General features: G+C 41.3%; 2 protein-coding genes across 4 annotated transcripts in view; one reads left to right on the forward strand and one right to left on the reverse strand.

The window, feature by feature from the left end:
- ZFHX2 (zinc finger homeobox 2) overlaps positions 1 to 14,178 on the reverse strand; it is a 149,701-nt gene extending 135,523 nt beyond the window's left edge. For both annotated transcript variants that reach the window (XM_068242206.1, XM_068242198.1), the window contains exons 1-2: positions 14,118 to 14,178; positions 287 to 380 (exon numbers count right to left, since the gene is read on the reverse strand). The gene's annotated coding sequence lies outside the window, so the exon portion shown is untranslated. The remainder of the gene's footprint in view (positions 1 to 286; positions 381 to 14,117) is intronic.
- Positions 14,179 to 14,318: 140 nt separating this feature from the next.
- The window catches only part of THTPA (thiamine triphosphatase), a 47,695-nt gene continuing 46,338 nt past the window's right edge, over positions 14,319 to 15,675 (forward strand). Inside the window, exon 1 of one of the 2 annotated variants that reach the window (XM_068242224.1) lies at positions 14,319 to 14,418. In XM_068242224.1, coding sequence (XP_068098325.1) covers positions 14,331 to 14,418 — 88 coding nt within the window. In that variant the 5' untranslated portion in view covers positions 14,319 to 14,330. Of the gene's footprint in view, positions 14,436 to 15,675 lie in introns of both variants that reach the window. The other variant, XM_068242231.1, reaches the window with a different exon arrangement.

Below are 15,675 nucleotides of genomic sequence, written 5' to 3' on the forward strand. Positions count from 1 at the left end.
AGGGGTGTATTATTTACTATTCCATACAGTCCATAATTATATGTATGTAAAAATATCGTTATGCCCTTGGCCACAGGAATGTTAAGAGAAAGAATAAATAGCTGCAAACTAGCCAGGCCAGATATAAAAGAGTTTACCTTTATGGCTGCCTCTAGTTCAAACACTGTACAGATCTAATGTGTGCTTGTGTTTATTACTGAATACCCATAAAATGAGCTACACAAACAGCCAAGGCAAGTTCCAAGGCTTATCCTAAGGCAACGCAAACCTGTTGAACAGTTCCTACCTGGTATTTATGGTAGGTAGTCTTACACAGAACCGTCTTGCTAGGTTTGTACATTTTCAGCTCCCCATTCTCTGGGAGGAACGCTGCTCCTTCTCTGCAAACATTAAGGTAAAGTTTTATTATCTTCCTTTGAACAACTACCAAACATAACACTAAAGCTAAGACTTTATTCAAACAAAAAAGTGCTTTTTTACTGCTTGAATCGTTGAGCAGTGCTTTGCATCTGGAGTTCAGTGCCGTGTGCCGACTTCCCTTTCTGTATTTGTGCTCTTAACAAATTTGCTTTCAGAGTTGATGCTCTGGCCATAATACATTCCGTCTCACCTTGAAAGATATGCAGATCAGGAATGTCTGAACACCCAATCACAATACCGCACAGGTGATTTAGAAAGTATGACAGCCAAAACTAGCAAGATATTATTTTTTTCTCATGACATGTGAGTTTTTCTGTCCATCTGTCCAGTTTACCAAAATCACAGCCAGAGTCGTTTCTGACCTATTTGGACATTTGGACATTTACACATGCAGACTAAACCTGCATTGTGTTACCCTATTTTGCCGCAAGGGGCCGCAGATTAATGAACGTCTATGGAGACTTTTTCACACTTACGCCTCTTGCACACTGCATGCATTTCAGATTCCGATTCCGCTTTTTAATCTGTTTTTACATCCGATTCCGATTCAGATTTTTAATCTTAACTGCATGCTGCGTTTTTTGATCCGTTTTTCTGTTGAATGTATTCAGGGAAAATCGGAAACGGAATCGGAAACGGAATCGGAAAACGGATTTGCAGTGTGCAGGGAGCCTTAATGTGGTCTCTTGCAGTGCCCCCGGAAGTATCTGTTTTGATGCAAGGGCAACAGTGCATTACTGCAAGTACCAGGCTTAAAGAGACACTGAAGCGAAAAAAAAATGATGATATTATGATTTGTATGTGTAGTACAGCTAAGAAATAAAACATTAAGATCAGATACATCAGTGTAATTGTTTCCAGTACAGGAAGAGTTGAGAAACTCCAGTTGTTATCTCTATGCAAACAAGCCATTAAGCTATCCGACTAAGTTAGTCGTGGAGAGGGCTGTTTTCTGACTTTTATTATCTCAACTGTTCCTGGACTGTTTACTTTTCCTCTGCCAGAGGAGAGGTCATTACTTCACAGACTGCTCTGAAAGACTCATTTTGAATGCTGAGTGGTGTGTAATCTGCACATATTATAGAATGATGCAATGTTAGAAAAAACACTATATACCTGAAAATAAAAGTATAAGAATATTTTCTTTGCTGCTAATCTTCTAGTAATTATTCATAGTACACAACCAATTCACTATATCATATTTTTTTTTTCGCTTCAGTGTCTCTTTAATGCACAGTGCTTGGGGTAATGTAAGCCTGTGGGCGAGGCATAGTGTAAACAACGGAGAGCAATGCATCGCGGCCTGCATGCATAGACCAACGGGAATCCCAGTGACGTACTTCCTGCCCAGCAGGGAGTGCATCACTGAGCGGGGGGCAGCACTATGCATACTTCACACCGCAATGCAAAACATAGGTGTAACACTGGCCTTCAACAGGATAAAATAATTATAGTACTTGTACAAACGCTAGCCTCTGAAAGATTGACAGGGGTGCTGCTAGGATCCCAGAATATCTGGAGCACCTCTAGGGGTAGATGCGTGCATGCAACAAAGAGTGGGTGTGGCCACTACAGATTTTGAGCAGGGCCAGATATTGGGCATAATATTAAAATATGTGAACTTAGATTACATGCTGTAGACATTGCATTAAAAAGTACCTCCAGTATAAAAGACAGCCTTTTATGCCAGGCTCTGTCATAACGATGGAGGAACGAGGGACCTCAGGGATAATTACTTACTTGATCGGCCGTAATTCATTAATTCAGATGAGCCCCCGACCCTAACCCCCCCCCCCCCTTCCCCCTTGGAAATGCAGCTATGGCAGGTTTAATTCAAAGTTCTGCCGAGACTCTGGCCATTCCAATCTGCATTGCTGTGGCCCGCCACCCAGCTCGGCAGATGCGGACTAATTGGTGGCGACTGAGCTGGGGTTGGGCCATGGCAATGCATGAGGAGGTTTCTGAAGAGATTTAAAAGACTTCAGAAACAGGGCCACAACTGCATTGCAGAGGAGGGGGTCGGAGCATCACCCGTAAATGAATTACAGCCATTTAGGTATGTAATTAACCCTGAGACCCCCCAATCCTGCACCTTTATACTGTCTTTTATACTGGAGGTAGTCTTTAGTGTTCCATGCTCGCTTTACCCACACATTGCTGGGCCACAAGAAAGCATTTCTGCTCCTCATTCCACAGTGTCACATATCAATATGTACACTAAAAAAAAGCACTCCTAAAGTGAGAGGAATATGAAGGCTGACATACTTTTTCTTTTTAACAATGCCTGGCTGTCCTGCACTGATACTTTTAGCAATAGACCCTGAAAAAGAATAAGGATCAGGTCCTATGACTGAAGTCTGACTAGATTAGCTGCATGATTGTCTCAGGTGTGTGATTCAAACACAACTGCAACCAAAGAGATCAGCAAGACACTAGGCAACTGGTATTGTTTAAAAGGAAATAAATAGGGCAGCCCCATTATACCTCTCACGTTAGGTTTCCTTGGGTACAAAATGAGATACTTACCTAAAGAGAGGGAAGCCTCAGGATCCTATTGAGGCTTCCCTCTGTGTTATGTTATACTCCCTAACTGAGCGTGGCCCCCTGGAAGATTAGCAACAAGGCATTGTCTCTAATCATATCGGGCCCACGCACCTTCTCTTCCTTCAGCGTGGCTTGCGAGGCTACTGGACAGCCGCGCTCGTAACAGACATCGGGGCCATGCTCAGAAACAGGGGACGTAGGACCACCGAGGGAATCCACAATAGGATCCCGAGGCTTCCCTCTCTTCAAGTTAATTTCCTATTTTGAACACGAGCTTGCTTTAACACTAAAGATTCACATTAACCCCTTTCTGGATTTTAGGGTCTAAAAGTGGTGCAATTTTTTGCATGCTTTTAGATCCTAAAACCTGGAAAAAAATCATGCTGCTAGGGAGTTCTGCAACAGCCCAGCACTCACTCACCTCCCTGGGATTCAGCGCTGCAGTTTTCCCTCCGTCCTCCGGGTGATGCTGTAACCCTATAGCGAGATTGGCGGCTGTCGTCATGACCACAGACGGCAATCTCACCAAGGGGAAGCAAAGCCTCGGTGGAGAAGAAGAGGAATGGCGGCTGACGTCGGGATCCCTCAGGAGGTGAGTTAAAACGCCCGCTGCGTGCATTGCTCTGCATAGACCTCCCAGGGGCTACCATGAGCTCAGCTCGAGGGTTACCGCTCCTGGCATTTTTTTCCACCTCTAACTGAACTCGTGATTACCGCTAAGGATGTTTACTGATGCCTGGTACACAACATACAATTTTCCTTCAGATACATGGGTTGAATAGATCATTTTCAACAAGTCCAATTTGATTTCTGATCTTTTTTTTTTTATCGATTTTGATAAAATTGATCAGAAAAACCATCGGGAAAACGATCGGAAATCAGATCGGACCTGTTGGAAATTATCTATTCGACCCATGTATCTGAAGAGAAATTGTATGTTCCACTGTGTACCCCTTACTTCTAATAACACTTTAGGAACAAGCCTAGAATGCCTGTGCTAGACAACAGCCCTGATCACAGCCTGACATGGACCAAACTGTGTTAGTCGCCACCGTAAGGCACCTGCATTTGATGTCATTGGCCAAGCCCACAGCTTGCTCTATACCAGTGTTTCCACTCCCAGATATATAATGCTGGGCAGCTATAGTCTACTCCATTGTGACACTTTGTTTTTACTAAACAGCTTCGATGACACATACCACTGCATTTTCAGCATAATAATGGCTAGAATCACTGCCCCCAGCAGTGTGACAAATAATGTCAACACAAAAAATAAAATATAAATAATAATATAACAAAGCATTACCAGTGAACCACAACCTAATAATGTGCAGATGCCCCAAATGCACCACTACATATACGGCAAACAGACATAACAAGGCAATGCAGGTGACATCATCATAGCATCAATAGCCAACACTGCTCAATAGGCAAACTGGATGTAATACAGCATACACACACACCATTACTGTTGCCCACAGAGATTGAGATTTGATTCCCTAGGGCGACAGTTCAGTGTCGAGTGCTGTACAGACATTTTACTAGCCTACAGTCTAGTGATGCGTTCTGTTGCAATGCAGAAGGTGTGCCAAGCTGCAGTAAAGCCAGTACAAAGCTGTGCAAACCTTGATTACCACTTCCACCCTTCCACTCCCCAGGCTTCTGCTGTCACTAATCAGAAGAACCAGCATTTCTCCCAATATTTGATCAGTACGTAAATAAAAGTGAATGTGCCCAAATTTCTCATAAATGTTCATTAGATTCGTGTTCTTGTTGAATCTAATGTCTAATGTATTAAAAACATCTAATGCTGGGAATACACCATACAATTTTCTGTTAGATTTTCTGTTAGATTTACCTGCCAGATAGATAATTTCCACCATGTTGGAAATTATCAATCTATCCATCTATCTGCCTAGCAATTAGGCACTAAGATCATGCTGGAGATAATAAGGCAAGAGAAAACTTACCACCACACAATGAGAGAGTTATCTTATCTCTTCATTCCTTAAGTTAACTCCTCTGTAGTTAAGTTACCTCCCCTGTAGTTAATTTACCTCCTCTGTAGTTATTTTCACACGCAGTTAATTAACAGCCTATCTTTAACTCTGGAGTTATTTTAAGGATTGGAGAGTTAACTTAAAAACAGAAGAGTTAACTTTAGGTTTGCCTGAGGTAAAATGTTTCCTGAATACTACATGCCTTATCACCATGGTAACAACTCTAGAAACATTATTAAAGACAGGAGATAAGCTTAGTGAATTGAGGCCAATGCACCAGAGATAATGACCATTCTCTACAGAAAATAATCTAATTATGCAATAACAGAAGAATCTAACAGAAAATTGTATGGTGTATTCCCAGCATAATAGTGTATGCCTTTCTTTACAATGTGCAGACTATCATGACTGCCACTGGTCAGGTCACTTACCCTGGTCTGCCATTGTACTGTTTGAGTGGCAGATTTTTAGTGTGGAGTAATTCTGGGAATACACCATGAGATTTTTTGGCAGATTGATGGTTCAATTGATAATTTTCGACAGGTCCGATCTGATTTTCCAATGTTTTTCTGATCGATTTTTCATAGAAGTGAATGTAATCTGCTGAAAAATCTCATTGTATATTCTCAGCATTATAATCCTGCATCCTCTTCCTTTCTATACATTCCACACCCCTTCTGGGTGTGTTCTGGGGCTTATGGGCAGGCTGCCAGATTTGGAGAGTCCCCGACTTTTGGAATTTAGGACCTGTCACATCCCGACAGGCTGTCATTAAAGGGATATGCTATGACTAAGGAGCAATTTTGAGGCACCAATACTTGTGAGCTATTTTATATGTCCAGCACATTTGAATGCTAATAAAGATCGGACTTTTTAATCTATCAGAGAAGCGGATCTTTTTCTCTTTTTCCATGGTATTCCAGGGCTTGGCTGCCAGTGGTCCTGCTCCTGGTGGAAAACAGTGGGGTGGTGAGCGGTGTTCATTCCCTTTTTTGCAAATATCATTAACAAGCAGTGAATGGGAAGAGAGAGACATCAAAAGCAGCAAAGCTCACACTACTAGTACCATAGTGATATGATAGAGCAGTGGAGTGATCATGTGGTCACTGCAGCCACTTCCCCTAACTGGTTATACCCAGTATTGAATTTGTATGCCAGTATGAAGGGCGCCACTAGGAGCAAGACGTCATTGCTATATCTTCTGAAAAGTGAGAACCGTCAATGTTTAAGAAAGGTGGTCATACACACACAGATTGTCTCCCAATGTGCCAAAAATATTGAGCTCTCTTGATCTGAATCTGATCAGTGAGGGATCTATTACTACCACACACAGCACATACATTTTCGAAAGATTTCAACATGAAATCTATTTATTATTATTATTTTGTACATCTACTGCAGTGCTTTACAGAGAACATAGTCTTCTCACTAACTGGCTCACAATCTAATCCCTATCACAGTCATATGTTCATTGTAGTCTAGGGCCAATTAAGGGGGAGCCAATTAATTTAACTGTATATTTTTGGGATGGAGGAGGAAACCCAATTGCCTGGAGAAAACCCACACAAGCTCCTTACAGATAGTGCCCTGGCTGGGAATTGAGATGTGGACCCAGCGCTGCAAGGCTAGAATGCTATCGCCTATGCCCCCGTGCTGCAATAATATATTGAAAATCGATCAAACCAGTGCAGTGCAACACTATGGGCTGTCGTGCCTCTCTTGCCCTCATTGGATCAAGATATTCCATCCAAGCGATGATTTTTATTACGTATATGGCCTTCTTAAAATGAAGGTATATCTGCTATTTCATTGGTGCATTTCCCTGGGTTTAATTACGGTAGACTTTAATAAAAAGAAAAAGTCGCCGTTTGGCAGTGCACAAATACATTCCCAATCTCCATGAAAATGCACCTGTTTTCAATAGATTTTGCTGCATTTTTGGCTTAAACAAGTCAAAGTGTGTTAATATGCCCCAAAGCACATCATCAAGTATTTAAGTAATGTAGAAAGTAGAGAGCACTGAAAAGCTGCCAAACTCTATTATTTGAATGAGTAGCATCAGTGTAAGTACATTCACATTTTCATGCCACCCATAAAAGTCACAGATTTATCCTAACGGCCAGCATTATAATGTGTATATTTGTTCAATCTGGCATTAGGACTGTCAATGCAGAGGGAAACTGTTAGCACAAGTTAACAATTAAAGTTCAGACTCCCAGAGTGCTCAAAGGCTAAAGCTATGTAGATATGACAAATTAAACTTGGCCCAGGCAGCCGATAAGGACCACCTCGGCTGAGAATCTAGCATGTGTACAGAGGTCCCGACAGCTGAGCGCTGGCTTGTTCTCTACAATCACCTTGTCCACTCTGACATTCCTTGCCAAACTGCCATATGCATGGTAGCTAGAGATACTGTATTAGTGTTACTTAGCTAGTGGCGACCCAACTGAAGAGAGAGCTTGTCAGTGGAATGCTGACACCAGGGTGAGTAACCTCTCATTTATGCTCTGCTTGGGACTCTGCATAGGGAAGGAGGGAGGCACTAGGGGAGGTGAGTGAACCGCCTTCCCATCGTAAGGCGCCTGTAGGCATGTGCCTACAGTGCCATATGGTAGATTCGGCCTTGGCTAGTCCTCCGCTCTGTCACCAGAGGGATTGAGTCCCGAACTAGACGAAAGGCGCTGGATAGTATAGCGTCTTCCTGTTCCTCTGCACGGCCCATTATTTCACTGCTGTGTGCCGATAAAGCTGTTCAACCCGCTCAGTTGAACAGCTCTTCGGAACTACCCATGTCCCTGATGCACAGTAGCGATGCAATCATCCTACGACAACAACTCAGGGATATGTTGCAAATGCCGTGATATCGTCCATTGCAATGTATCGCAACGGACTCAATGTGGAAGGGCCCTAACAGTTGCTAAATAAGTAATATAGACTGCTGGTGCAGAATGTGCAGTGTGGAATGCTTGGCCCAAAGTATGTGGGCCCAATTCACAAGGGGCCAGTTTTAACAAAACCAGTGCAAGAAAACTGGAGCAAACCGGGAGCTAACCGGTAACAAACAACGGTTGCTCACAGTAACAAACCAAAATAATGGATTTGGGCATCTGCTCTGTTTTTGTACCAGTTCTGATCCAATATTTGGAATTTTGCTTAATTTGTTCCAAGGAACACACACCTCCACATTCCAAACTGCTGCCCTCTCTGCTAGCAAAAGGTTGACTGTAACGTTATCTGCATCTTCTAGCTAGGAAAAAATAACTGCCTTTTTAAACTGCTGTTTATGATAATACTATTGTGTGAAAGAAGAAAAGCTGTTAAGATGTTGAATATCGCACTATTTATTTTTTCTTTTGTGAATTGAGCTCAACTTGCAAGAATAAATAACGTTGACAGATCCGCCCAACCTGTTTACAATCACAGATTCAAGTGTTTTCTTCTCAGCTTGGATGACATTTTCTGTGTCAAGTGGGGAACACTTGAAATTTGTTTTTCCACCAAACTGAAAAACAAGTAGTTCCAACATTTGGGCATGCTCTCATTCCCTCAAATAATGATTTCTTCACAACTACCATAAACAATGTGAGAGTCTGGTGCACTGTTTAGATTGTGTGTGATATATTATAACTCACGGTTATTATTATAGTTATGTACAGAACTTTATTTGAGAGATCTGATGCAATGGGCTATTCACACAGACAGCGTACCCTTCTCAGCATTGCTGCCAGCTGTGGTGGAGTACAGAACCGAGCAATCCCATTCAATTCAAGTTGTGGATAGGGCCATTTGGCTCTGCCATGTATAAATGCACCCTGACACCTTTATTTTCAATATGTCCCATTGCAATGCTGCTGCCTGCTGATGTGAATGGCACCATATTAATGGGAAGTCACTGCAGTGCAGAACTTTTAGGCCTTGTTCACATCAATTATTGCAGATGGTCCTGCGATCAGAACGCGATGTGTACGATCGTACGTCATCTGGGCCGCTATGCGCTGCTGATCCCATTCACTACTGTGAATAGGTCAGCTCTGCGATTCCCAAAAAATGCATGCAGCAGTGCGATAGCACATCACATTGCTACGCAGCACATATGATGGGAACGGCAGAACTGCTGTCTATGCACTTTTGCCATTCTTGTGTGTCGCACACTATACGCGCTGCCAAAATGCGCACGGCAGCGCGTATAGTGGGAAAGAGGCCTAAGTGTGAATGGGCCTGAGGCACTAACTAGTGGTAATATTGCCGTGCAGAGACAACGCACAGCAATATTACCAGTACTACCGCAGCAGTGTACCGCGAGTTACAGTATTAGCGTGACCCGCGGTACTTGAGTAATAGTGTTGCTGTGATGAACTAGTGAATTTGCACTGGTCTTTATTACTGTAGGGCTTATGCACATACTTACATTGTTGTGCAACCAGGTGACATTTAACAGAAAACTACAATGAATGGAACAGCGCTGCTTAGCGCACTAAAAATCATGCAGCAATGCTTGGTTGGAATGTATTGCTTAATACATCAGACAGTGATGTTCATTGACTGTCTGATGACCTTGCGTATCATACACTGAGATGCACTACTGAAAACAACCGACAGTTTGTCCAAACAATCGCTTAACGGAAGAGCTGTACAACAGCGCTTCTAAACTGAGCGAATCGCAATTGTAATCAACCTAGGAATCACAGCAGCAATTCCTAGTGAGTTCCAGCCCTAAAGCATACTTGAAGTTTGCTATCTATATTCATCACTTCCCTGCTGCAAACAGACTGGGAACTCTAGCATCAGAATATTAAAATGGAACCCGAGGTGAGAAGGCTATGGAGGCCGCCATATTTATTTCCTTGTTAACAATGCCAGTTGTCTGGCAGCCCTTTTGATCTTCTAGCATAACTAATGCCTGAGTCAAAACCCTGGAGCAAGCATATGGCTAATCCAGTAAAGCCAGAGTCAACTGAGTCAAAGTACCTGATCCGCTGCATGCTTGTTCAGGATCTGTGGCTTAAAGTGGACCAAAATTAAAAATACAAGATTTCAGAAATAAAATCTATTTTCTAAATTATAATAATAAATAGCAGCCTTTTTTCAACTGCATGATCACAAATATAAAATATTTTACGTTTATTGGAGGAACCCCTCCCTTCCTTTCATATTGCCGGGACAGAAACCGGCAGACTGGAGTAGGAGGTGTCTGGCAAAGGAGGAATTGCTAATGTCTGCCACCTGTATAACCCTAGTTATGAAAAGAGAAGGGTGAAAAGCATGCACTGAAATGCTCATCGGCTTGAAGGAGTGTTTATTTATCTTTGTATGTGTCAGAGTGGTGCAACTAAATATTTTGAATTAAAAAAAGTTTGGTTTGAGTCCGCTTTAAGGTGCATACACACGTCTGATTTTTCCAAACGACCGGTCGTTCAGACCGGTTGTTTGGACGTCAAAATCTGGCATGTGTTCAAACGGTCGTTCAGCTGATATTTGCTGGTTTTGACGGATCCGCTTGGTGGATCGGTCAAATCCAGTCTTATCAGCTGAACGATCCTTTGTACACACGCCTGATTTGACGTCCAAACGACCGGTCGTTTGGAAAAATCAGACGTGTGTATGTACCTTTAAGGATCAGTACAACTGCCAGGCAACTGGTACTGTTTAAGAGGAAATCAATATGGAAGCCTCATATCCCTCTCAACTCGGGATCGGGGAGGACCGGCGTGGGACAGGAAGGCTGCATGGGGCTGGCAGAAGCACCAGGTAAGTGAAACACTGTGAATTAGACCAATTTACAGTTCCGCTTTAACCATTTAGTGGCATCCTAACGCATTTATACGTCATGCTTTACCCTATTAACGGCAACATGACGTATTAATAAGTCGCGTGTTCCCGCCGCTGCTACCGCCGTGTGCGCGCCGCTATGGACGCCGTTTCCGTCAGGATCCCGTGCTGAGGGATTGGGGAAGAGGACCAAACGGTCCTCTACCCAATCGCAGTGCCTGGAGTGAATGGACGTGACCGCGAACAGCGGCTACGTCCATTCACAAAAACAGGAAATGTAACAATTAAATAAAGTGTAAAAAAAAAAAAAAGTGAACACTTACTATAACGAGTGTTCACTTGCGCCATCTTGTGGCCAAAAAGTATATGACACGTACAAAACACATACATTTACAAGTACATACACATGAGTAATAAAATTAATAAAATTCCACTTCCAACACTCCCCCTCCAAAAGAAAACACTTGTAAAAAAAAATCAGCTTAAAATAAATAAATAAATACTTGCCTTAGGGACTCAGCTTTTTTTAATCTATATTTTATGGGGCAAAATTAATTTTAATTTATTACATTGGGGCTTGTAATTATGGCCAGAACAAAAAAAAACAGAACAGAAAAATAACACCTATATTTCAAAATAATATACTGTCGCCATACATTGTGATAGGGACAAAATTTAAATGGTTTAATAATCGGGACAACTGGGCAAATACAATGTGTTTGTTTTATCCACAGGAGAATGTTTAATTTTAAAACTATAATGGCTGAAAACTGAGAAATGTTTTTTTTTCTATTTTTTTTTGTTTTTTTCTCATTAAAATGCATTTAGAATAAAAAATTCTTAGCAAAATGTACTACCCACATAAAGCCGAATTGGTGGTGAAAAAAACGAGGTATAGATCATTTTCTTGTGATAAGTAGTAATAAAGTTATTAGGGAATAAAAGGGAGGAGCACTGACAAGTGAAAATTGCTCTGGTCCGTTAGAGTAAAAACCCTTGGGGGTGAACTGGTTAAATTACCTGTCAAGGCTTTCCATTGGTCCTTTTGCCTGCTGTAGTAGGAAATTTTAAATAAAAAAATGCAATGTGTTGATTTTACCAAAACATTTTTTCACATGTTGTTTGTGTTTCCACCACTTTGCACCTCGGGGTTGTTTTCACCTGAAGTTAGAGGGATATGTAGGCTTAAGATGCCCATACACTGAGCCTATTAGCGGCCGATCGATCGAAACCGATCGATCACAAATCGATTGACCGATTGATCGATTTGCGGCCAATTTCAATTGATCTGACATGCTGGAAAATCAGGGTCGATCTGTTGATTGCTTATCAATTTGCATTGGACCTAATGGAAATCTAATGGCAAAAAAATGCCATCAGATCGATTTTCAATAGATTTCATACTGAAATCTATTGGAAATCTGTTCATAGTAAAAAGTGTTCCTAAACACATCAGATAGATCAGAGAGCTATCTGATGATCTATCTGCTGCTAATCTAACGATTGTATGGCCAGCTTAAATACATTTATTTCCTTCTAAACAATGCAAATTGCCCTGCTGATCATCTGCGAGATAAAGACAAGTTTAGCATGCACACATTAAGCTACGTACACACTAAAAGATAGATTGTGTGAATTTGCCAATGAATGATCGTTACACAATCTATCTGTTAAGATATTCACACAATTAGATGTCAATGAATATGGACAATACGCTACACGATTTTTTTTGTTAAACGATGTCTGTCACAAGCACCGTAAACTTCGCAGACACATCGTTTAATCATCATTCATAGCTCTGTACACACTGCTGATTATGGACAGTCATCTGCCGATGTAATTCTTCATGACAATGGTTTCGAAACCTACTAGAATCTTTGCGGATTGTTTGGTTCTTTAGTGACTGCCTGACATCTGAACGATGCGTCATTCATTGCAGGTGATTTTTGACCCTCGTGTGTATGAGCCTTTACAGTATGGCCCGCAATTAGTGGAAGTGGAGTGCCATTGCTACAGTGAGTGGATGACGCCACTCATAGACCAAGTCCATAAGTATAAGTTGGCACCTCCTGTAGAGCTGGTACATAAAGGTGAATCCACCCCGTCCTTGTTCTTTAATGCGTAATCTTGAATCATTGGCACTTTTGACTCATCACAATAAAAGTTATATCGTTTAACCAAGGAGGTGCCGAATTATTTTTTATGGACCTGCTAATCATCTGCCTCTAGTACTTTTAGCCAGATGTTTATGACTGAAGTCTGACTGGATTGACTGCATGCTTGTTTCAGGTGTGTGACTCAGACACTACTGCAGCCAATGAGATCAGCAGTACGCCAGGCAATTATTATTGTTTAAAAGGAATTAAGGCCTCTTTCACAGTAGGACGTTACGTTTTGATGCAACGTTAAGGTCGCAACACAAATTACAACGCAATGCCCCCAAAAAGTTGCAACGCAACTTAATGCCCTGTTATTGTTGCATACAGTAGAGCATACAGGCAATGAAAAGTATGCTTCCAAGTCATTACTGAGCATGTACAAACAGTCCAATGCAGCTAATAATGTGTATAACGCACAGCATGCAGCACTTTCTAATAACACTACACACAAACGCAACGTGTGCACGGTCAATGTCGCACAGACTTTGTATTGCTGTGCGTTAGTCTGCGTTGAAACATTTTGTAACATGCGACTTTAACATCGCACTGTGAAAGAGGCCTAACATGGCAGCTGCCATGTGCTTCTCACTTCAGGCGTCCTTTAAGCCTCAAGGAAATAAATACCAAACCATTGGGACTCCAATAAAATAATAGCCCATGAACGTGAACGGTAACATTGTGACTCTGTACCTGTATGACATTGACGGTACATAGCATTGGACACTCACATTTTATTACCATTATTAAGGGCTCATGCACACCAAAAGGCACACACATTGTGGTTTTGATGCGTGTGGTCTTTTTATTTTTACTGGGTTACACAGTGATTTGCATTTAGCTGCATGCGTCGCAGCACAAAAAAAATCATGCAGAGCATTTGAAACATGCAACTGCAATTCAGAAAACGCATCTGTGCTCCGAAATCCGTGCAAATGTATTTGTTGTATATGAGGCCTAACAATGGAATTCTGTAATATATATATATATAGGACCATACTAAACAGTGAGAGATTTTTTTCAGCATTCTGAGTATTTACTGGGACCATTCAGTGATTTCTTCCTAATCCTCAGACAAAAAGAATAATCTTCACACAAATGGTCGATGGTCATTAATTATGAATTTAAACAAACAGGTCAGAAGAACGACTAAATAGGCACACCATTTTAGTAATTGAAATAACTGTGGTGTGACAGCAAGCACATACTTAGCAGTCAACAAACTTACGTGTATTGTACATTTATGCATACTATTTGCACTAGCAGGTTCTTTTTTCCTTTAAATGGCAATGTTCTGCGTGTTTCGTCTTGCTTTCCACGGATGTCTGGTAATTGTAGTTTTCACCTCTGTCAGAACTAGTTGCTATTGTGTGGGAGGAAACTACATCTCCCATCATGCACTGCACAAAAAAGGAAGTCCGTGTCATTACCTGAATCAGCCATGCGGAGCATTACTGAAGCAGCATATCCTCCAACACTTGAACTCACTCAGACAGTGCTGTATTCGGAGTGCTTTGCCTGCAGCTTCCGTGCGTTATGAATTCAGGTTTGAATTATGAATAAACAGGGATGAAACATTTAGACTGAAATAGCTTGCATTTGGGGACTACATATTTTTATTTTCTATGTTTTAGTAAGGACTTCTTGTTCTTGAATAGTCTGATCTGAATGTAAACATGAGACGAATGAAAAAAATATGCTTTAAAATAAATTAGACTACAAGAATCAATTTAAAGATTGTTATCATCACTATGAAGATTACATAGGCAATACACTTTAACTGCTAAAGCAAAGAACAATGTACAGTAACCAGTCAGAAATAGTCATTTATTTTAAGAACTATACTAAAATCCCTTTTTATACAGAGTAGTTAAACATCCATATATGCCCTTCCTTATCATACATTTGGATACATTTATAATTTGGATAAAAAAGAAGGGATGTATGCCAGCAAGCATTTGATAAGAATAATGAGAGTAAAGGTGCCCATACACTCGTCAGATTGGCAACAGATAGATAAGAAATGCATCTGATGATCTATCTGATGCGTTTTTAGAACATTTTTTACCAGGATAGAATTCCAATAGATTTCAGTTTGAAATCTATTGAAATTCGATCTGATGGCATTTTTTTTGCCATCAGATTTCCATTAAGGCCAATGCAAACTGATAAGCAATCTCATCAGATCGACCTAAATTTTCCACCCTGCAAGTTCGATGGAAATCCATCGAAATCGATTGAAATCGGCCGTCGATCGGTCGATTGGCCAACCGATTTGCAATCGATTGATCGATCGATCAGGATCGATCGGTCGGCCAGAAAATCGGCTGAGTGTATGGGCTGCTTAAGCGTCAGCCAACAACGGATATACATTGACATTGTCACCTTCAAGTTGCCACTAGAATAGCTGCAGCTGCTGACAAACAAAGTATGTGACAACCACAGGACATTAGTTTACTGTCTGCCTTCTACCATTATTGGTAATACCTGTAAAGGTGGCCATACACTTATAGATTTGCAGCAGATTCGACCATCAGATATATTTCTGTCCAATGCCTGTCAAGTCAAATCTGAAAGGAATCTATCTGATGTGTGCCACACACTGGGAAAAGATTTCCAATATATTTCAGAATGAAATCTATCTAAATGCATTATTGGATCCAGTGCAACTCTATGGGCCATGGATCTGCTACCAGCAGCAGCAGATCGACTTAGATCTTCTATTCTGTCAGATAGATCAAATCCATCAAAATCGGCCACAAATCGATTGATAGATTTGAAAGATT

This window comes from Hyperolius riggenbachi, chromosome 1 (genome assembly GCF_040937935.1).
Source record: "Hyperolius riggenbachi isolate aHypRig1 chromosome 1, aHypRig1.pri, whole genome shotgun sequence".
Taxonomy (NCBI): domain Eukaryota; kingdom Metazoa; phylum Chordata; class Amphibia; order Anura; family Hyperoliidae; genus Hyperolius; species Hyperolius riggenbachi.